The sequence below is a fragment of the Kogia breviceps genome, chromosome 15 (assembly GCF_026419965.1).
Source record: "Kogia breviceps isolate mKogBre1 chromosome 15, mKogBre1 haplotype 1, whole genome shotgun sequence".
Taxonomy (NCBI): domain Eukaryota; kingdom Metazoa; phylum Chordata; class Mammalia; order Artiodactyla; family Physeteridae; genus Kogia; species Kogia breviceps.
In genome coordinates this window covers 24,107,279-24,130,773 of record NC_081324.1, presented here as the reverse complement: position 1 = coordinate 24,130,773, position 23,495 = coordinate 24,107,279, and the positions used below count along the sequence as shown (strand labels likewise).

The following is a 23,495-nucleotide window of genomic DNA, read 5'->3' as shown; positions in this document are numbered from 1 at the left end:
TTCTCTACAGTCATGAGGACGAACAAAGGGAATTAGGAAATCTAGAGGAAAAGGAACGGAAGCAGAATGCTCCAGATGATTCCTGATAAACTTATTTGCTGTTAGGAAGTGAATCCACCTTAGATTTCACTCCGGGATGGTTATGTCAATGTCAGGCAGAGCAATCTAGAAGATGGTCTCCCCCAGCTTCAACTAGACAGGTCTAGGTCAGCTAGAAAAATTCGTATTACTTTTCTGAACCTTGACACTAAAAGATCCTGGAATCACAGAATATCAGCACTAGAAGTGGCTCCTAATTTTGAAAAGAAGGTAGAAAAATGTACAAATAAAACCACAAAAATCCTTAACAGTCATTAGTCCATCAAGTTAACTGGAATTCATATTAAATGACTAGTGTATAAGTTGATTTCTTCAAGAAATTGTTCTAAGATAGGGAACACGTTCATTACCTCAGCCCAAAACGCCCTCAGACACAGGTTCGTTCGTTTCCTTTTCGGGAAACAGTTGACACTTTCCAAAAATTAAAAAAAAAAAAATGCTATTGATAAAATAGTTGTGTTTTTTATCCCCTTGAAGCCAGTAAACATATTATTAAATGATTCAAAAGGTTGATTTGGTGTCATGCATCACATTGTAAGATATCTCACTGTGGTCTTTTATTTTTGTTAATATAAATTTATTTATTTATTTATTTTTGGCTGCGTTGGGTCTTCGTTGCTGCATGCGGGCTCTCTCTAGTTGCGGTGAGAGGGGGCTACTCTTTGTTGCAGGGTGTGCGGGCTTCTCATTGCGGTGGCTTCTCTTGTTGCGGAGCACGGGCTCTAGGCACGAGGGCTCAGTAGTTGTGGTCTGTGGGCTCTAGAGAGCAGGCTCAGTAGTTGTGGCGCACGGGCTTAGCTGCTCCGCGGCATGTGGGATCTTCCCGGACCAGGGCTCGCACCCGTGTCCCCTGCATTGGCAGGCGGACTCCCAACCACTGCGCCACCAGGGAAGTCCTCACTGTGTTCTATTTGTAAAATAGCTATCAATTGTAAAACACTCAATTCGTTGAAAACCTCAAGACAGGAGATAAGCAATGAATGCATCAGAAAGAACTAATCAAAGCAGTTTGTCTAATTTTTCTCAGGGAAAACATGAACAGGAAGAAGCAAAGACAGAGCAAAGTGGGTGGTGGGGTACATCACTGAAGGGCAGGAGGTGGAATGAGAGACACACTAGCACAATAGATTTGTGTGATTTGAGAACTAGGACCGAAAAAGAAAATGAAGGGGAACCTACCTGACTATACATTAAGCTATAATGCTAAAATAACTGAATGGTGTAATACTCCTCCCTCTAATTTGGACCATCACAGATGTATATAATTTATAACCTGCTATGTTCTAATCACAGAAGAACTAACTAAAAGATCTGTATGAAATATCTCATCTAAGGAATACAGGATACATTATATTTTATAGTTTAAAAAAACGTGGTTGTGATTTAAACTTCCAAAAGTTTTGATTTTGAAAGTTTAAGATTTAGAAATTTCAAAATACGCATGAGTACAAGAAAGGACCAGAGGCTCCCACATTCACCAGACTTCTTCCTCCTCTCTTCTCACTCCATCTTAATCAATTAACCAATTTGTTATGTGGAAAACACTGTGGGGTACGACAAGTATAAAGCAAAGTTCAGACTCTCCACAGGCTGAAAATCTAGTAAGGAGACAAAATGTAAATGTACAAACTAGACATTTAAATATCAATCTCACTGTTAAGTACCGAGAAGAGTGATATAGAGAGTGAACTACTGAAAAGTTTTCAGCAGGAAGAGATCAATACATCTGTCCCTTCTGGGACAGTCTTCATGGAGGCAGGGGGACCTAGGCTATACAGGCATGTAGAGAAGGGGCAAGGAAGCCACTTCAGGCAGGGACAAGCAAGGCAAGAATGAAGAGTGGGTTCAGGGGCTGGGGGGCAGGCAGCAGGCAAAGGAACGTGGGGGTAGGCAGTGGGTGCTGAGGTTCTTAAGGTGGACTGGGCTCAGAGTTTGAATTATACTTTATTCTTCCTGGACTCTTCAGGCATCAGGGTATCAGGCTGTGAAGAACGTAAGAAAAGTGGTGAAGGTTACTCAAATGACTGGGGGTAGAGGTGGCAGTGATAACGGTGATATATATGTGTTACGTGTGTGTGTGACATTTCCCCCAGCAAACTACACCCATTCCCTCTCACCACCCAGATTCGCGTTAGAGAAATGAGATCCACAGACCAGCAGCATCACCACCACCCGGGTAGGCACTTGTTACAAATGCAAATTCTTGGGTCCCCAAAATCTCTGATTCAGGAAGGAAGAAGGGAAAGGAAGACCTGAGAGAAAAGGAATTCCAATTCTGGAGGAGCCAGGTGTGGGAGTAAAGTTCTCACGAATCGGGAAGGGTGGAGACTGCAGAAGGGCAAAGGCATCCCAGCACAGTGGGGTTGGAAGGACTCAGACATCACCTTGACAGCTCCCTCAACTGGCACGTGGGGACACTGAGGCTTACAATAACAATCATTTATTTCAGGTGGCAAGACTAAAATGTGGCAGAGACCTAACAGGAAATAAGTACTTTGGGCCACTGGTCAGCCTGGCCCTAAGACACAGACAAAAGCTGGGAACCATCTGTGTGGAGCCTGAAAACAAAGTGAAAGTAATTAGGGAGAAAAAAAAAGGGAAAGGATGGTAAAAAAAAAAAAAAATGGTGCTTCAAGACGATCTAGTAAGTGCAAATTTTGCTAGGAGCTTCCTAGTTCCACTAGCATGCAATCATTTCACGAATAACCGATGACTCTTAGGTTATTGCCGTCTTCAATGATGCTGACGTTAATGGGAGACTGATTCAGAAGACGAAGTGTCAAGAGCTCTTTCTAATCCACAGTAGTAACATTCTCTTTGGCTTGAAGTTCTAAATGGGTCATGTAGGATCCTACTCGTGGCCCATCTTCTTAATAGCTCAGTGCCATGTGCACAACTCCCCCAAAGTGCAGAGTGGCCAAACAGGCAAATTGTTCATGGGCTTTGGGTCGATAATTTTAATTCCACTACTTGGACAGAGGTCTCCCTGCAGTGAGAACGGGAAGGCAAAGATTATGACGAGCTGAAGAATGGAAAAGGCTAGACAAAGAAATGTTTCCATCTAGGGTTCCAAGAAATACCCTGGGAGGGCTTATACAGAATGAATGAACCAGCGGCCAGTGGCTGACTACTAAGTAACAAGCACCCCTGCCCTGCCCTCCCACCCCCCCCCCCCGCCAGCCAGTGATTGCGCTGGTGCTGGCCCGGCTGTGAGAGTAGAGAGGGACTCCCAGCCCAGCCAGCAAATGAGAAATGCGGAGGGAGGGAGGGGGCTGAAGAAGACATCAGAGTTTCCCAAGTCATTCCAGTCACATTCCCATTTCTTCAGCTGTCACTCTCTGTTCCCATTTCCCTGAAATAGAGGCAGGACATTTAAGACGATTCAGAGAGACCTGACAGCCACACAACAGGCTCAGGGTCCTTCTTAATTCTAGCACCACAATAAAATAGAACAACTAAACAGCCCACTAAAGAGAAGGTATTTTTATTGTCAATATTATGGCAGAAAAGAAAAATACTTCAAATTCTCTGCTTTCCAAAACCAACACAGAGAGAGGATACTAAACAAGGCACAGGTGATGTGATCACAAATCAAATATGACCTGGATCTCAGATCACATGCCACTGAGGAAGACACTCACGGAAAACTAATGAACGTGAAGACGTTAACCGTTGGAAGCTGAAACACAGATCAAATCTTCCATTTACAAAAGCCTATTCTTTGCCATTCATGAATCCTGCTTCTACCCTTTCCTATACCAAAAAACACAGGTTTTAAGTTTCATGTCTTAGTGTGTTGTTAGGAGTTTAAAAACTGGCCCCCATATCTAAAATGGAGTATTGTGCAGGCTTCAGGGCAGGCTGGAAATTTAACTGCACTGATACGTATAAATGCACGTGACTTCAATTTTTTTCCCATAATTTTCTTACGAAGGGAATGTTTTACAACTTTATGAATACGCAATAACACTGCAGGCAGATTTAAAAAAACAAGTATGCTCAGAGGTGACAAAGCAGTGGTAATAACCACCAGGACCAGGAGGCCCAGAAAAGAGTGACTCTACACGCTGTGAAGAGGGCTGCTCCCGGAGCCCCAGGCTTTCCGCTGACACGGCTCATGTCCTGGGTCAAAGCATCACATCTACCCTTTCACCTTTGTACGGTCTTGAAAAGGGGTATTTCGCAAACTGGAAATGTAAAATAAAAAGGACTGTCCTGGGCCTTCCCTGGTGGCGCAGTGGTTAAGAATCCACCTGCCAATACAGGGGACATGGGTTCGATCCCTGGTTGGGGAAGATCCCACATGCCGCGGAGCAACTAAGCCCGTGCGCCACAACTACTGAGCCTGCGCTCTAGAGCCCGCGAGCCACAACTACTGAGCCCACGTGCCACAATTACTGAAGCCTGCTCGCCTAGAGCCCGTGCTCCGCAATGAGAAGCCGAGATTCAAAAGGGACTGGTTTCTTTACTGGCTTGTGGCCCCAGAACAGGGAGGGGGACCAGGTAGTGATAAGTGACTGTCATGAAACATTCAAACCCACGGCTTTCTCAGCCGCCCCCAGAGCCCTCCCTCCACACTTTCAAGAAGCTGGAACTTCATCCTTCGTCTGGGCCCTCACACTTCTGTCCACCACTAAACGACACTATTTTTTTAAAACCTTATAAGGATGCAGCCTCTTCTGGAATTCCTCCGATTTCAAAGTTTCACTCTCAAGTTCTTGAAAATGAGGGCAGTTCCTGAAAGGCAGGTATAGCAACCGAGGACAAAAGAAAAATCATAAATTGTTTAATAGTCCGAAGAACTGTGCTAAAGATGCTGCAGCTATATTTAAGCCCCATTAGGTGCAAAGCAACCTGAGTAAAAGATTCAAATGTGTTTTGAGCTGAATGGAAATTCTAAAATTGAGGAAAAAGAGATAAGTTATCTGCAAGTCTTAAATAGCAGGACATGTAACCAGAGGGCCAAAGACCTGGGAATAATGGTGGTCAGAAAGAGCAAGGCAAGGAGGCTGGGAGTTGTGTTTGTTCCTGTTTTCTCCGCGGCAGTGGCTCTGTGTGCTGTGGGGACAGGCAGAGGTGAGACAAACGCAAATACCAACTGAGGGGGCCGGCTGGGGCCTCGGGGGCCCCCCTGCCCTCTGTCATTCAGTCTGAAAGCCTAGACTGGGCCAGGCAGGTCATTTGGACTCCGGTCCCTTTTAATTCCCCAGCTTAGGCAGCCTGGAGGTTGTAAAAGGCAGGCAGTTGGTACTTAATGCTCCTCATGGCAGTGGTCATACCTACCAATTGTTTGAAACGGAAATAAACACTATGATAAGGAAGCATAAACCTTTAAGACTAATATGTCTCTCTCCCATCTAGGCTCTGACGGGTATAATGGAGGAAAAATTCAGGATGTCTGAATTTTAGACTTGGCTCTGACACTAACAAACTTGGACAAATAACGTCACCCCTTTGACACTTAGTTACCTCATCTGTAAACCATTACTGCTGATGAGGCCTGCTCTGCCGGTGGCGAGGAGCTGATGTTTAAGTGACTCACGCGGGGCTGGGGGCCCAGAAAGGGCCAGGCAGGGCTGCTGGCCCGATCCTTGCCTTGTCCACAGAAGCAATGCCACAGAAGGGCCATAACAGAGCCTGTCTCCTGCCCTGTGACAAAGGTCACACAGCCAAAGGAAAACTGGGAATAGAGGGACCCCCCCCCCTTCTCCATTTTGGTCTGTTGCTTGGTCTGTTTATCTATCTATTTTTCAAAGCAATGCCTCAGAAGGCAAGTAAAACATCTGTAGGGGAAGCATTTGAAGATCTGTAGTCATTTCCAAAACATGACAGTGGTTTACGAGAAGGAGTCTTATGCTTTATAACACAGGCTCTAATTATTCCAAATTTACATATTTCAATAAAGAAACATGCATTGTTGGGACTTTCCTGGTGGTCCGGTGGGTAAGACTCCTCGCTCCCAATACAGGGGGCCCAGGTTCGATCCTTGGTTGGGGAACCAGATCCCGCATGCATGCCGCAACTAAGAGAGGTCCGCATGCCGCAACTAAAGATCCCACATGCCGCCAGGAAGATCCCGCATGCTGCAACTAAGACCCGGTGCAGCCAAAATAAATAAATAAAAATAAATAATAAATAAAATAAGTATTAAAAAATAAAGAAACATGCATTGCTTATCTCAATTTACTTTCAGGGACTAACCACGGATAACTCAGTTTGTTATATACTGCAAGCATGAACATTAACTAAAATTGGAGTTTACCTTGAAAATATTCCGAAACATTTTAAAGGATATTTCTAAGGGAAATTCTAAATTTAAATAATCAACATACTATATTTTAGAACTTGGATATAGGGAACATTTAAATAATAAAACACTCTTTTACACTTGGGGTTTATTTAGAGAAAGGAATGTAGAACATATGTTTCATTTTCTTAAAAAATCAAAATTTGGGATAAATAAGAAAACAAGGTGGAACTATAAATTTCCCCTAAAGAGAACTATTGTATGCGCAGCATGAAAGGGATGACATCTGAGTTCCGGGCTTTTAAACTACTGCTTTACTTTCTCAAGGAAGAGAGAATGTTGTGCTTTATTGCGAGTAATTTACACTGTTGATACATCTTGCACCGTTTCTCCATCCCAGTGAACATACAAAACACTTTCTGATGAAGGATGTTAAGATAAAACTTCTGATTAAATCCCTCTTGTAAGGTGACCTGTTCACCCATGCATCCTTCCTTCCTTTGTGTTAATATTTACATTTTAATCATAACCACCGATGATTTAACAAATACGGTATTTTAACACAATGGTGGATACAAAAATAATGGTCTCCTTTGCCATCTGGCTGATGGGTCTGCATCATCTGTTGTGACTATACCAGGAGCCCAACCAAATGGCTGACTCCTGGCTGTTTTCCTGGTTGTTCCGGTGGTCAGAGCTGCGGCAATGCAATGTGAGGTACAGATGGCGGCCACGCAGTGCTGCCGTGAGGGCGCTCGGCTGGGAGGCCAAGCGGAAGGCTTCCTCAGTCCCCACCAAGGTCCAGCGTCTCCCCCAGCATTTTATCAGAGATGACCACATACACAGCAGTGGAGAGAACAGTGTGCCCTGGGCATCTCAGTCAACTTACGGTCATTCTTGCTTCAGCTGCCTCAAACTCCCCTCCTCTGAGTTATTTTGATGCCAGTCTTATAATTTTATTCCTAAATGTTTTTTCTTTTTAAAAAAAATTACTAATTATTTATTTTTGGCCACGTTGGGTCTTCGTTGCTGCACGCGGGCTTTCTCCAGTTGAGACGAGCGGGGGCTACTCTTCGTTGCGGTGCGCTGGCTTCTCATTGCGGTGGCTTCTCTTGTGGTGGAGCACGGGCTCTAGGCGCGCGGGCTTCAGTGGCTGTGGCACGTGGGCTCAGTAGTTGCGGCTCGCGGGCCCTAGAGCGCAGGCTCAGTGGTTGTGGCGCACGGGCTTAGCTGCTCCACGGCATGTGGGATCTTCCCGGACCAGGGCTCGAACCCGTGTCCCCTGCATTGGCAGGTGGATTCTTAACCACTGCACCACCAGGGAAGTCCCTTTATCCCTACATATTAACCTGTATATTATCAAACAGGTAAGAACTTTTTGCTCTACTTTTAAGATAACTCGAAATTAAGTTAGAGAGTGTTCCTTACTATCATAAAAGTATTTGATCAAAAATATGTCATATGGTCCCTGGGCTCAAGGAATCTTAACAATTACTTGGACAGTTAAGATGAATGCAAATGAAAAAAAGAGGCACTCAAAAGCGATTCTCCAATATAACGTATTGTTAGACTACGCAATGTACTAATTGGCGGTCATGACTTAGATGGATTTTAGGATGTGCACGAACAATCCAAGTGACCTCCTAGGTTCATCTGCTTCCTCTCCTTTACACAACCATCAACCTCTGCCAAAGTGAACTCCCTGAGGTCGTCTGCAAACTCCAGGCAACACCCCTCTCCATGCTGCTCCATTTCTGAGACTGCTCTTTATAGCTAAGATGTTTCTTCCCACCACATTCTCATTTCCTACAGAGCTGGCTCAAATGTTTCCCCTCCTCCTCAAAGTCCTTCATGGTCCCCTCCAGTGCTCGGTGTCTGCTTGCCCCCCCACAGGCATCTGTCTGTATATTTCCCACAAGGTGCCTGGACTGGATACGGGTTTGTATATGGTTTTCACTCGCTACCGGATATAAATGTTTTGAAGGCAGGCTTTGCTGGGTGAGGAACGTACCCAACCCGTCAGGAGCTGTGGAGGCTTAGGAGAGACACAGACTCTTTGCATGAGGCTGATGCAATGGTGTATCTGAGTAGTCCTGAAGGAGAGGGGAGAGGTGGGAAAGTATTCCAGGCAGAAGAATTATTCAGAAGCCTGGCCAAACAAGATAAAAGCTTGAACCCTCCCATATACTGACCCCTCTGAGGAGCTCCTGGGTGCATGTGAGGGCTGCATCAGCAGTGATGAATTCTGATCATGGGGGACTTCCCTGGCGGTCCAGTGGTTAGGATTCCGCACTTCCACTGCAGGGGGCTCGGGTTCGATCCCTGATCGGGGAACTAAGATCCCGCGTGCCACACGGCCAAAAAAAGAAAAAATCTGATCATGATTCTCTGTGGCTTAAAGAAGATCCTTGATGGCTTCTCAATGAAAACTACTGCCATAGAAGACACCAAAAAGAAAAGACAGAGACTCTGCACCAAGGTGTTTATATCCTACACCTGGAGATAAAACATCTATAGAAATAACTATAAGACAAGGTAGAAGTGGTGAGCATCATATGAAGTATACAGATAAGCAAATTATGGGAGTCCAGGGAAGGGAGAAATTACTTTATTTTTTTAAATTTTTATTTATTTATTTTTTGTGGTACGTGGGCCTCTCACTGTTGTGGCCTCTCCCCTTGCGGAGCACAGGCTCCGGACGCGCAGGCTCAGCGGCCATGGCTCACGGGCCCAGGCGCTCCGTGGCATGTGGGATCCTCCCGGACCGGGGCACGAACCCGTGTCCCCTGCATCGGCAGGCGGACTCTCAACCACTGCGCCACCAGGGAAGCCCGGGAGAAATTACTTTAAACGGGGGCATCAAGGAAGACTTCAAGGAGGAGGTGGCAATTGAGTGGTCTGTACACAATGGGTAGAAGCCGGGCATGTGAAGGTAGGAAGAAGGGCACTCGGGCCAGAGGGGATAACAGAAGAAAAGGCATGGAGGCAGACAAGCACAAGGGTGCCCAAGGACCAGCCAGTGTTCAGGCTGTTTGGAAAATGGGGAATAAGAGTGGGAGTGATGTGAAACAAAGCTTAAAGGCAGGTTTACGGATCCTTACTGAGCTTGATTCTAGACTTTAGTCTGTGCAAAAGGAGCCACTAACGCTATGTGAGCAGAGCAGCGACCAGAACCTGAGTGCCGCTGTGGAGGGTTACTCGGGAAGCAATGTGACCCATATGATTGAGGGGTGGTGGTGAAGCAAGCCCCAGGAGAGAAGAAGCTGGGCGACTAGAGCAGGGGTCAAGGCTACGGGATGAGGGCCCGAACCCGAGATGACGGTGGGAACAGCGTAAGGGATGAACAGAGGAGAGGGGGATGCCACCCCGGTGAGGGAGGGAGGGCGGCTTGGCCACTCTTCACGGCTGCGCCTCCCCAGAAAGGGAGATGAGCACTCAGAAGCGACAGATCCAGAAATAAATCCAAGAGTCTCCTCTGTTGATGATCCTATGTTGAGTCCAATGACCTTTGTTACTTTTGTTTTTCACTAGAAACAAAGGAGCAGACAAATAAAATCCGGTTCCATCCTCCGTCTGGCTCCATTCTAATGAGTCTTTATCTTTGTGATATGGTTTCTTTGAGCCCGAGCCCGTTTGCCTCTGGGAAACGGTCTCTGCGCAGCTGACTTCACAAAGGCTTTATATTTAGGTCAGCAGTAGCTGCTGACACCAGCCCCCAGTCCCGACAGCTTCACAGATTAAGCACGCTGTCTGGAAGGGTTTATCACCATTCTGATTCTCTGGCCTCTATCTTTGAAAGTTAGAAAAGGGAAACAGAGCTTAGAAGGAAGTCGCAGTACCTATTTCTGAAGGGAGAGGTTTTCCTTAATTTTGTCCATTTCAACCTTTGATCATCAGCCTGTGAATATTGAGAGCAGTAACGATGGCTTAGGAACCAGGAGAGCCTGGCTGTGAACGACTAACTTTCAGATTCCAGTTCAGGAAAATGTACCCATATCTAGCTCAGGTTCAGGACCCGTTGACAAATGTCCTCGTCAGTCCCCAGGCCTTGACTCTAACATTTCCAAGGCCTGCAGATGCACAGTGACTGATGGACAGTCCTCTTGCCGGAAGCCGGAGCCAGGAAACTACCTCCCACGTTTGGGGAAAAACAGCGGGCCCTGAAGGTTCCAGGGACGAGAGTTAAACTGTATTGGAATCAAGGTGCTTCATAGGACCCTGTTTCTCATGCTCGGAACACACGTGGATGGTCACGTTCGTTGCTTGACATGTGTTCTCCCCCAACTCTGTCCTTGGATTATTTGAAAAGAAAACAGGAGTCCTTAGGACACACTAGGGTCAAGGGTTCCAGCTTAGAAAAACCAATTCCAATGACAGGTTCATCCTCTATACAAAGTTTAGGAAAATGTGCATGCAAATTTCATGCCCAGGATTCTGCCCCATTGCGTTTCCCTTTTTACTTCTGCAAATCAGGAATGGGAATGGAGTGGATGACAGGAAGGAGGAGATTAGAATAAACTTGGAAAGCCAGTAAGGTAACCTGACTTCATCTAAGGGCAAAAGGTAACAAAATTCCCTTGTAGGAGCTTTCTGTATCTGGAATATTCTGTCATCATCAGTTTTTACTTATCTCTAATTTCCCCTTTCCCCAGTGTGACAAACTCTAGATTGAACTAGACCCCTACTAATTGGAACTTTCATGACAGCACACTTATTTTTAGGACAAAGAAACAAGAGAATGAGCACATAGTAAGTTAAGAAAAAACACAACATACTTCCAAGGAACCCTCCCACTAAGATTATGATATACTCTGCATGATTTCTCACACCTTACACAGGCCAATACACGGAGAACTCACATTACAAGGGTGATGGAATCACAGGAAGATTCTGAATTATCCACAGGAGATAAAAAGCAACACGTTCCTCATCTATGCCTAAAGAACTTCCCTCTGAACTATAAAAAGCTTTAGGATGTAAGCTGTATTGAGGGTGTAGTTTGTTTATATAGACAGAACTAAAGAAACAGTATGTAAATGAAAGACACTATATCACAGAGCCAAGAAGCTGAGTGTTGTGGTTTAGGACAGTTCCTGACCCAGAGGAGCCTCCGGTCTAGGGGACAGCTATGACACAGTGATAATTCAAGTGGGAAGGGCTCTAATGGCTGGGCTAACAAAGTGGTGGGGAAAGGCTTTGCTGAGGAGGCGATAATTTCTACGTCCTGAGAGAAAGGGGTGAATTTTGACAGGGAGGAAGCACTTTAGACATTGGGAAAAAATACAAATAGGATCATATATGCAAAAATAGCAGAAACTTTATCTTTAGAGGGGAGATAGTAAAACTGGTCACTCCCCAAAGGACTAGGTTTTTTAAAAATTTTGTTTCATATGTCTTATAAACTAACAGTTTATAATTTATAAACTTTTTATAGACTTATCATAAAATGGTATACTTTATAAAAAAAATTATCAGAACTGCAATGCCTAGAAAAGCAGCCTTTTAAGGCAGATTCCAGCTTGGAAATATAAATTCTCTGATTTCAAAATGGGATGTTTAATAAACCTGGTCAATAAAAATTAACTTCTGAGATTTCAACTACTTTAAATAACTCTTTTTATCTATTCTCCCAAAAGCCATTTATCATTTACAAAGAAAATGTCTTTGAAAATAAACATGCAAAAATTAATATCAAATATATAATTCTGAAAATAGATTAATTTTTGTGAAGTCCTCCATAACAAACTCTATGACTTCACATTCCCTAAAGAAATTGTTAACAGTAAGAAATTTTACATTCACGTTTTGAGGGCCACTCTGAATTTTTAGCTATCATCTGTTTCATGAAATACTACTTGAAAGTTAAAAATAATAAAAAAAACTATAGTAGGCTGATTGATGCAAGGGAATTTTTAGGCTTTGCACTCATATGTAGAGAGGCTAACATGTATTTGAGATCTCCAGCAAGAGTGTATTAGGTTCTACTAATAAATATTCTGGGACACTGTGTTCTAAATATACATTTTTTGTTTTTAGACTTCTAAATCTGCAATTGAAATAAATTTAGTTTTAATTTTTCCCATGTTCAAAACTGTAGTTTCTCTCTTAAAAAAAAAAGCAACAACTTTTATTATGGAAAATTTCACACACACACACACACACACACACACACACACACACACACACACACACGTAGAATAGTATAATGAACCCAATGTATCTACCGGCTAGCTTCAAAATTATCAACAGCTTGCCCAAACTCTTATCCACCATATTTAAAAATATAACCACAGTAATGTGTCAGAATTGAAATAGTTAAAGTAATTACTATTATAGAATACCTATCAGTGTGTATAGGTCCCCAAATGTCAAAAAGGCCTTTTTGCAGTTGGTTTATTTGAATCAGGACCCAAACAATGTCTACACATTAAATTTTTTTCATTTTCATTCCTTCAAGTATTTATTAACCACCTGATAAGCATTAGGCGGTGTGCTACGTGCTAATCCTAATTTTATTTAACAGTTTTATTTTCTCTTTACTTTCAAATGCTGTTTGTAATTCAACCCTTGGTTGCTTTTTATCTATCTGGTATTAATCTGTAGTCATAACCAAGTATTGACTCTTAACAACACAGATGCCCAATTTCTATGGGTTGCTAAACTATAAAAATTATTTTCTCAACTTTTAACTTACTTGTAGGATTGAAATTAGCTGCACTCTTATTTCTGAAAGTACCGAACTGTTTAAAGTATACTTAAAGTTACTTGTTTAATTCACTGCTAGATCAGAGAGACTAACTTAAAAATATAAATTGTCTGAAAGTTCTCACAGGCCAATTATAAGTCTTGGTTTGGGGTTCTATGCACAGCACATCACTAAAATACCCACAGAAGACTTAGGCCTTTGTTTTAGAGAAGGAAGGGATATAATCTATTTTCCCATTCCCATTTGCTTTAAAACCATTAACTCCCAAGTCCATACATTCATCATAATACCCTCCTCTAACTCATACTGGCAAGGCCATCTTCCTCTTTTTCTCTCTCTCTCTTTTTTTTTTTTTTTTTGTGGTAGGTAAACAACATAAAATTTACCATGTTGACCACTTTTAAGTGTACAATTCAATAGTGTTAACTATATTCACGTTGTTGTGAAAAAGATCTCAAGAATTTTTTCATCTTGCAAAACTGAAACTCCATACCAGTGAACAACTCCCCTTTTCCTCTCCCCCCATTGCTCGGCAATTACTGTTCTCTGTTTCTATGAATCTGACTCTCTTAACTACTGCATGTAAATGGAATCATTTGTCTTTTTGTAACTGGCTTATTTCACTTAGCATAATGACCTCAAGTTTCATCCATGTTGTAGCATGTGACATGATTTCTCTCCTTTTAAAGGCTGAATAATATTCCATTGTAAGTACAGGCCACATTTTGTTTACCCATTGTCCACCTTTTGGCTATCATGAATAGTGCTGTTAGGAACAAGTGTGTGCAAATAAATCTTTGAGATCCTACTTTCAATTCTAGGGGCTATATACCCAGGAGTGGATTTGCTGGAGCATTGATAGTTCTATTTTTAATTTTTTGAGGAAACTCCAAACTGTTTTCCACAGTGCTGGCACCATTTTACAATCCTACCAACAGTGCACAAAGGTTCCAATTTCTTCACATCCTCACAAACATCTGTTTTTTTTTTAAATAGTAGCAATTATAATGGGTGTTTTTTAAATTAAAAATTTAACAAAATTTCTACTACATGTTTCGTAGTAAAATAATAAAATAAAATAATCACTGAAGAAAAATTTTAAAACCAGGATTTAAAAAATTATCATTAGCTCCACAATCCAAATACAACAACTGTTAAACATTTTGATATATATTCCTCTAGCCCCCCTCTTTTATTTTTGTGGTGCAGTGGGGGCAGAGATCATATTTTAGGAGAGGTAGACAATTTGATTTCTATATGCAAATGGAAATGGAGAAGAATCTTACATATTGATAAAAATATTTTTACCTTCATTGAAATCCCCCTGTTTAACATTTCTATGACTTACCATACTTCACTCATTTTTAAAATAAAGGAGTCTTCGGGGACTCTCTCACTTTTTTTAGCCTTTTCTATTATGAAATATAACACACATACAGAAAAGTCCAGACACAAATACCTGACAACTAAGTTAGTACAAGGCAAACACTCTTGTTTCCACCGCTTGATCTGCAGGACATTCCCACAGGATCGCTCGTTACCCCTCTCCTGACTTTGATGGCAATCACTTCCTTGCTCTTATACTTTTACCAACTTTTACCACCTACAACAGCATTCCTTATCACTATCCTTGAGTTCTGCCTTCACTTTAACTTCATTTTTTTTTTGCGGTACGCGGGCCTCTCACTGTTGTGGCCTCTCCCGTTGCGGAGCACAGGCTCCGGACGCGCAGGCTCAGCAGCCATGGCTCACGGGCCCAGCCACTCCCTGGCATATGGGATCCTCCCAGACCAGGGCACGAACCCGTGTCCCCTGCATCGGCAGGCGGACTCGCAACCACCGTGCCACCAGGGAAGCCCTTTAACTTCATATTAATGAAATTATACAGTATATACCCTTTTGTGTCTGTAGTCTTTCATTTAGTGTTATACGCGTGAGGTTCATACACAGTGGACTTGCTGTGGTTCACTCATTTGCACTGCTATCCAGTACTCTATTGTTTAAATACACCACAATTTTTAAATTAATTCTACTGCTGATGGACACTGGGTCGTGTCCAGGGTTTGACTATTATTAACAATGATGCTACGGCCATTCTCATACGTGTCTCCGGGCATGCAAGGGCATGCGCTCACGATAGGTGTACACCTAGGAGTGAAACAGGGTGTACATTTGTTCAACGGAGTGTACATTTGTACACAGGCCAAACTTCTACTGGTCTTCAATAACCACATCGCCCTCGTCTACTGCTTTTCTTATTCCTGATCCTGCCCCTTTATCAAACCCTCAATGGAAACTGTCAAAGCTAGTCAGTGGCCATCACACTTGCATCTTGGCCAACATGGCCTCCTGGAACAGACTCATACCTTCCCATCACATTGTGGTGAAGACACAGGCGGTGAGTGCATACTGTACGCAGGGCCGCAGGCTGAGTGTTGGGGAAATAAAAGGCAGATGACAGGTCCTGGACATTAGATGTTACAATCGAGTTGGGGAAAAAAGGCAGAGAGATAAGAAGGGAAGTCTTAACAGAGGTGGCATGCACTAAAACAGCAAATAATCGGTGTAGATGATGAGAGCTACAGAAATAGAGGAAGGAGTAGAGTGACGTGTGAAAACCTTGGGGAGGAGACCTGATCTTGGCTGGGCCTTGAGGGAAACGCAGGACTGAAACGAGCAAACACCATGGTTGGGAATGTTATGTTTAGAGAACAGGGAAGGATGAGTGCTTTCCTGAAACAATGACCCATACCACATTCAGGTGCACAGGGGTAGAATCTGTCTCTTAAATGGCCCGTTATAGAGTAAACTTGCAGCTAAATAAGATATATAACATAATAAGAAAATTAAAGTCTGCCAGTTAAAAACATTACATCTAGTCACAGATGTGCATTCAAAAACAACTGTAAAATGCAGTACTAAAAAATACTTATGGTACTAGAACATGGAGCCTAGACAGATCTGCGGTGTCACTGTCACGGGCCATGCAGTACTCTGAAAGTGGTCCTGTAGTAAAGACATTCTGTTGGTCATAAGGAAGACAGGTCAGGGAAAGAGTATTTGAATTAACACAAACACATCATCAACAGCAAGCACAAACTCATGGTGTCATCTTTCTATATAAAGAACAGCAAGGAGCCAATTACTAGTACTGTAATAGCTGGATTTTCAAAAATTTTGAGGCTGCTTTGATGGATGATTTAGCCGATGTTAGGAGTTCCAGCGCCCCTTGAATGCAGAGAAGTGTCACGTAGTACAAATGGATCAGGAAACCTGGCTCTGGGCCTGCATCTGCCCCTGCAGCCTTGTGACCTTGGGCCATGAGTCAATTGTCCTCATTTTCTCTATTCATAAAAATAAGGGGGTTGAAACAGGGTTTCTAAGTTATCTCTTATCTCCCCATTCTAACAACTAAATGCTGAGAGAAGGCATATTTTTTTTCCACTTCCTTAAGAATGAGAAAAACTCACCCCTGGCTCCTGTGTATCTTTCCCACAAACCCTAAGGCTTACAATAGAGAAAGGGCACAGTCTGATGCTGTTCCTGAGTAATGAAGGAACTCCAGAGAATATTGTTTTTTAAATCATTTGGACACAGTTTTTGTTACCCTGGGCTGCTGGAAGTGAGAAGTGTAAGACAAATCAAAACAACCAGAGAAATGAACTTTGGCACTTGGCTGCTTTTGTTACAACTTAAACATCACGTGCAGCTCTCATAGGCCGAGGATAAGAGTAGAAATTTAAAACAAGGAAGTGGCTTCTCCTATTTCTTCTCCGGGAGTGATTCCATTCCAAACTGTCTTTTTTATTCGACTGGAAAGTGGTACACTTGTGAGATAGAGTCAGGGCCAACTCTAACAGTAAATGTGAATACAGCTGCATGGATTGATAGGTCTTTTCATAAATACTTCCACTAAAGTGTCTTTTTCTTTTGGCTGCACCGCACGGCATGCAGGATCTTTGTTCCCCGACCAGGGATCGAACCTGCACCCCCTGCTTGTAGTCTTAACCACTGGACTGCCAGGGAAGTCCCTAAAGTGTCTTTCAAAAGTACTGGAATCAGGGAAAACATCTGTAATACCAGGTTTTTAGTTTTTTTTATACTGAGAATACCATGTATACCGAGGAAACATGGGCAAAACAAAATAGTAGCACAATAAGTTGGCTATGGAAAGAACAGAGCTTTAGAGTTAGATAACCTGGCTCAGCTTCACTTTATAACACGGAACTTTCTAGATGGAGTGATCTGTGAGTTAAATGAGATAACTTAATCCTGACAGAGCTATTGGTGTCATCGCAAAATATGGTGTCTAACCTGTAAATTATTATAAATTAAATCACTTAACTATTTAAAAGAATTTTAAAGTTACTATTTAAGAGGATCTGGCTGTGATTCCTTCCAAACTAAAATATCAGAACCACCATCCAGTTAAAGAAAATCACTCAGGAATTTATCTGTTTTGAGAGTTCAGGCTAGTGACTTGAGACTTCTTTGGGCTTAGGTCAGTGACGTGCTGTTCTGAAAGATGAGCCCTTACATTTCTCAAAGACAGAGACGATCTCAACTTGATATCCTATAACTGCCCCACCTTTTCCTCGGGGTCATGACCTCTATGGACTTGCAACTTCTCCGATGAATAGTATATAAAAGTTCATATAACATAAAGAAAAGTAAGATTCACATGTGTTGTTTTCCTGTTCCTTCCCTTGTTATACCAGGACAAGTGGCCCTTGATTTTCACTACTGTTAACGTACTAACTTGTGGAAGTTCTTTTAAGTTGTGTCTTCTAATCTGTCATAGACTTGAGAACCAGATGGCCAAGCTTGTTAAGATCGTGGATCGGGCTGTGAGCAAAGGGCTTGTGGCCCTTTCCTAGTAATAAAGTGCACGGAATTTGACTGTTTAGAACTTACAGCTCTAGTTCTTGGTTTTGTTCTAGAAGAGCGAGGTTGATAGATAAATGGGAAAATGATATCGGCTAACAATTACTGAGAGCTTACTTTGTGTTAGGGACTTTGCATTCACTGTCTCTTTTAATTTCCCCAGCCACCTCAGGAGGTAAGCAAGGCTAAGAGGCAGACCTACCCTGGAGGTGAGAAACTGATGCGCGGTGAGGGTTGGAGCAACTTGCCCGAGACTACTACGCAGCTGTGGAGACGTGATTCACTCTTAAGCCCTAGAGCATCCTGCCTGCCTCTCCGTTTATATGCTTCAGGGTGCTGGGGTGGGGTCTGTATTCTGTTTGTAGCCACTTCTCACTGTCAGTCAGGGAGATCAAGGTATCTCAAAGCCCTTCACGGTTCGAGCTGTCTCTTTCCTTTGCCGTTTGCATCGCCTAATTTACTTAAGATTCCTCATTTGAGAAAGAAGAGTCGAGCAGCTTTTTTAAAAAAAATCTTTTTTACTGGAGTATAATTGCTTTACGATGTTGTGCTAGTTTCTGCTGTACAACAAAGTGAATCCGCCCTACGTATACATATATCCCCATATCCCCTCCCTCTTGCATCTCCCTCCCACCCTCCCTATCCCACCCCTCTAGGGGGTCACAGAGCACCGAGCTGATCTCCCTGTGCTATGCGGCTGCTTCCCACTAGCTATCTATTTCATGTTTGGTAGTGTATATATGTCCATGTCACTCTCTCACTTCGTCCCAGCTTCCCCTTCCCCCTCCCCGTGTCCTCAAGTCCATTCTCTACGTCTGTGACTTTATTCCTGTCCTGACCTTAGGTTCATCAGAACCATTTTTAAAAAAAATTTTTAGATTCCATATACATGTGTTAGTAGACGGTATTTGTTTTTCTCTTTCTGACTTAACTTCACTCTGTATGACAGACTCTAGGTCCATCCACCTCACTACGAGCGGCTGTTTCTTGGACTGCTACTTTAGAAACGGTGCCCTCCTATACGGGAAGGCTCTTTCAGGGACAACCTCTAGAGGTCTGCTGTGCAGGCCGGAGCTGCTCAATCAATGCTAGTTGAACAAATAGATGACAGGCCAGAAAATGCCAATTGCAAATAGTAGCTTTGTAAGAAGAGGAACGTTAGCCACTGGATGTTGGAGGTATTTATTCAAGGACTCAGAGGTGTAAGGATCTGCAGGAATAACATAAATATAATGATCAAGAGCCCACATGGTTCCTTGTACCCCACTGTATCCTAACCTGAAAAAACCCTCAATATTGGCTCAGTGTTCTCCTTCAACAGGGACTGTTAACAATGAGAAGCTCTATGACAGAATATGGAGAACGTGTACAAAGGACTAAAATGCTCCCTGATTTTTCATTTTCAGATCCTGTAGGTGAGAGCAGAGATACAGATGGTCAGAGAGGAAGGAAAATCTTTTATAGTGCCTACCTGCTATTATTTCTCATCTCTGTATCAACAGGAAGAAGGCTGAATGCACAAATTTGATAAGACTGATATTTATTTAATGGCAGAGGTTGTTAGAAACAAGAAAAAAAAACAACTAGACATACTATTTGAATACTTTCCTTGTGAAATTCCTCTAATGCACATTTTTAAAGAAAGACTGTGCTTTCAATGCCCCCAATATGGTCTTTTGCTACAAACATATTGAAACTGAATGGAGAAAAATAAGATCCCTCTTGACTACAAGTAACCACCCACTTCAGTCTGCGTAACACTCTGTGATACAATGGAAACCATGGACACAATGCTCTACGTGCAATTCAAGTTCACCAAAGCTTAACTCTGAGTGATGAAAGAATGAGTCATTCATTTACCCTTTATGGAACCAGTGTGCCTCTTTGGGGTTCAGATTATGAGCACAGTCATCAGCCTGCACAGGCTAAGGGTTGGCTTTGTGACTTTAAGTATATTTTTAGCAAACAGGAGCCACACCAGTCAAGGGAACTAGTGTCCACTGCTAGTAATTCCTTACTAACTTGGGGGCTTAAAATAATCAGGGCTAAAAGTTGAAAGAAAAGTATCTCCAAAGAGGGGGAAAATCAGAGTTTAAGGAAGTCAATCCTAAATATTATCAAGTGCATACATTAAATGTCAGATATTTAATGTCAGAGAAAGGACAATAATGCTAAGACTACAGAGGTTCTCATTTATGGAGTCTTGTCATAGGGACTACTGAGAATTAAATAAGGCTGTTTCTAGCTGCTACTGCTATCAATTAGCCAGCAGCCAGTTCCACAGCCGTAATAACTGCCACATGCCTGCTGTGTATTACCTCTGGGCCTGCTAATTCCAAACACAGGAGGTCGAGGCTGCACTGAACAGATGAGCCTACAGCCGAATGCCCTGCTAGTCAGATTTTGTTTTACAAAATGAAATGATTCAGTACGTCAGAATATTTTAGATAATTTAGCCTAGTTCCGCTCCTTAAACATGTGAACTAGATTACGTACTTTGTAATAATTTAACCTTCACTTACCCAAGTGTTCTCTATGCCATACAACTATGTGCTTCTCTTTATTTTTGTTTCTTCTAGTTCACAGAATTTAAAAAATGATCTCTGGTCTAAGTTACAAGGTTATGCTGCCAATAAGGTGGCTCGTGTCATGTTTAAAAGCTCTCATTTTTTCAAAATGAAAAAAAAAAAAATCAGTTATCTAAAACTGACACTTCAGTTGCAAAGATGAAGGTATCAACATTGAAAAAGGAAATCCTATCCCAAAGGGTCATCTTTTATACCTATGGAAGCAGCCCCCAGACCCACTCCATGGCCTGTTCCCCGCTCCAGGCCTTTCCTTGGTGGGGGGGGGGGCGTTCCTCAAACCCTACTATTGACAGGGGTTCCCATGGATCAAGAAATGAAATGCTGGACAACAATAAAGAGTTAAGGCTCCTCCTGAACTGTGGAAGAAACCAGATTTCGTCAGTGAGGTTTGGCAATGTGAGAAACCCTGTAACCAATTTCATTTCCTGATAAATGAATGGTCCACAGGGGAAAGTCGGCCAGTGAGTTTCAGAACTGTTGGGAGTTCAGACTTTACTGTGAGACTCCTTGAAGGAGCCAGCCTGTCTATTGCTTATCGCTGCTGAGCCAGCCAGCCCCGTGCAAACAGGGCGGCTGCCAGACTCCATTCACAGCTCACTGAAGTGCCAGTAAGAGGTCTTCACAAACATGTGGTATCCCTTTAAGAAGTGATGCTGCCATCAGAGATCCTTTCCATTATACTGGGCTTTTTAACCTGCACGACTGCAAACACAGGCCTATTAAAATTATTTTAGAACAGCAGGTTCAATGGTCTCCATCATTTAAACTTATTCGCCCTTGTCCAACCAAAACCAAAACAGCCTCAGCATTCAGTTTAGATTTAGAATTGGGGTAATGCAATGTCTAAAACCAACAAATACTCAGATAAATAAGAGTAAAATGCAGAAAGTCCATCTGAGAGGAGTTACATAGAAAGTACCTCAAAGTAATGAAACAAGTTTACTGGAAATGTAAATAGCATAATTCATCTCAAGATCATTTACATTTTAAGCTTGAAATGAAATAAATATCTACATGTTTAATAAATGAAAAGGCAATTCTCATAAATATAATCATAGATGCTGTATTTATGCTTAAAATGTAAAAAAAATCTTAAAAACATTTTTCACATTCATTCCGAATTGGTCAAAGCATATACTTAAAAATTTGTTGACTTCAAGTAAATTCTTATCAAAGGTTAACTTGACAGATTTACAATCTCTAATTTGGGCTTGCTTAGAAAACATACACAATTACCCTACATAAAATAGTCAAATGAACACTTGAAGGCGGGAGAAGGGAAAAAGTTCTAAATAATGGTTTCAGGCCCTTAATTATAAAATATAAAGAAAACAAAATCTGAAACTAGTGAGCTTTCAAGAGGCTTGCAGGCTTGGACTGGCAGTAAGGAACCTGGACCTGATTAGCCTCACCCTTACAAATGCACGTCACAGCAGCAATGAGGAAATGCTCGAGGTTTATAGAGATGGAGAATGTTAATTTCATCCACCAAGAATAACTCATAAAACAAGGACAGAGGGAAAACCAATGAGCCCTTTAGCTTCCTTAAGAATTCAATCCAATTTTTTTCTTTCCTTCTTGGTTTTAGGACCATAAGATGTATTCTTCCTTGGACTTCAATGTTAGATTCCTGGTGACATTGAGTTGGGCTGTCTCCAGGGTCAGAGTAGGGAGAGAAGTCTGTGCATTCACTTACAGGGAGTCAGTAAAGTTTGCTTTGTTTAGGTCAAATCATTGGATAACAGAAAGACTGAAGGGAAAGGGAGCCTCCTAGGTTATTTTAAAACCATCTGAGTTGTGACTCTGATCAGTCAGGTGACAGTTTATAAGTCAAGGGCAAAAAACAAATTTTTAAATATTATGTTTATGAACCACTTCAAATTTTAATTATCTCACATATAGTAACTGTGCATGGTACTTTCAAATTCAGAAAACAAGCACAACTGAAAGGTTTAATTTAAAAATAGAGCTCATTACCTGTGGTAGGAGACAATTAGTCTGGTTCGTAACATGAAAACTGAGTTATTTAAAGGATAATCGTCAGTGCTTTGTGGACAGAGCTACAAATGACTGAGTTTAATGGCCAAAAGCACATCTGAAGCCTTTAATTAATCTCAAGAACTGTTTCTTGTAAATATTCTGCGAAGCACGTGAGTTTCTTATACAGTAAGTTCCAAGAGAACTAAAACATTTTTCTGTTTTCTTCTGGACGTGGCTGCTTGCAGACGGTCTCAAGTTCAGAAGCTGGATGGGGTGGGAGTCAGGGAGAGGGGAGGGGAAGGTTTAGAGAGCGAGAACGTTGAAACTGCTGTGGAAAAGGCCTGACTTGACGCACGGAGTCCTGATAAGAGAGGCCGTCGATGAGCCTGGGGGAGGCAGGCAGGACAGGGTTTCCTTCAGATGAGCATCAGCTCAGAGTCCAGGAGGTCAGGGACCCAGCTTCAATGCTGCCTCCTTGCCAGAGAAGGATGACCTTTACTGCTGGACAATGGATGAGGACCCGTGATCCTAGGGTATGAACGAATCTGAGGTCCTTATTCTGAGGAGGAGCCAGGGAAATTCCCTCTTTCAGTATGCTTTTCCTTCCTTCCAGGTTGTCTTCCGTCAACGTGAGTCCACAATACCTTCCTGTCTGAGAGCTGAGTGTGCAGCTTCTGAGGAGGGAGGTTTACTGGCTCAGCTCGGCCTGAATGGGGGATACTCCCGCATGCCCACTCCTCCTCACACGTCTCCTTAGACTTCCCTCCATGGATCAGAGTCACTCAGAAATGTTTTCAAGTGAGAAAAACAGGACCAATACACAGCTGAGGAGATGTAGGTACTGGGAGATTTAGTGAAGAATGAACAGGGAGGCAATGACAGGATCAAGAGGAAAACACACATTTCTGGATCCTTACTTGGGAAACTGGCAACAGGCATGATAAGCTAAGCTACAGATGTGAAATTTTATCCACATATTGACGATGGGAGT

General features: G+C 42.5%; 1 protein-coding gene across 6 annotated transcripts in view; it reads right to left on the bottom strand.

Moving 5' to 3' along the window:
- The window catches only part of DYM (dymeclin), a 383,872-nt gene that overhangs the window by 13,384 nt on the left and 346,993 nt on the right, over positions 1-23,495 (bottom strand). Inside the window, exon 17 of one of the 6 annotated variants that reach the window (XM_067015749.1) lies at positions 2,527-3,085. The exons of 4 other annotated variants lie outside the window; for them this stretch is intronic. In XM_067015749.1, the coding sequence (XP_066871850.1) occupies positions 2,978-3,085 (108 nt within the window). In that variant the 3' untranslated portion in view covers positions 2,527-2,977. Of the gene's footprint in view, positions 1-2,526; positions 3,086-23,495 lie in introns of those variants that run through there. One more of the 6 variants, XM_067015746.1, reaches the window with a different exon arrangement.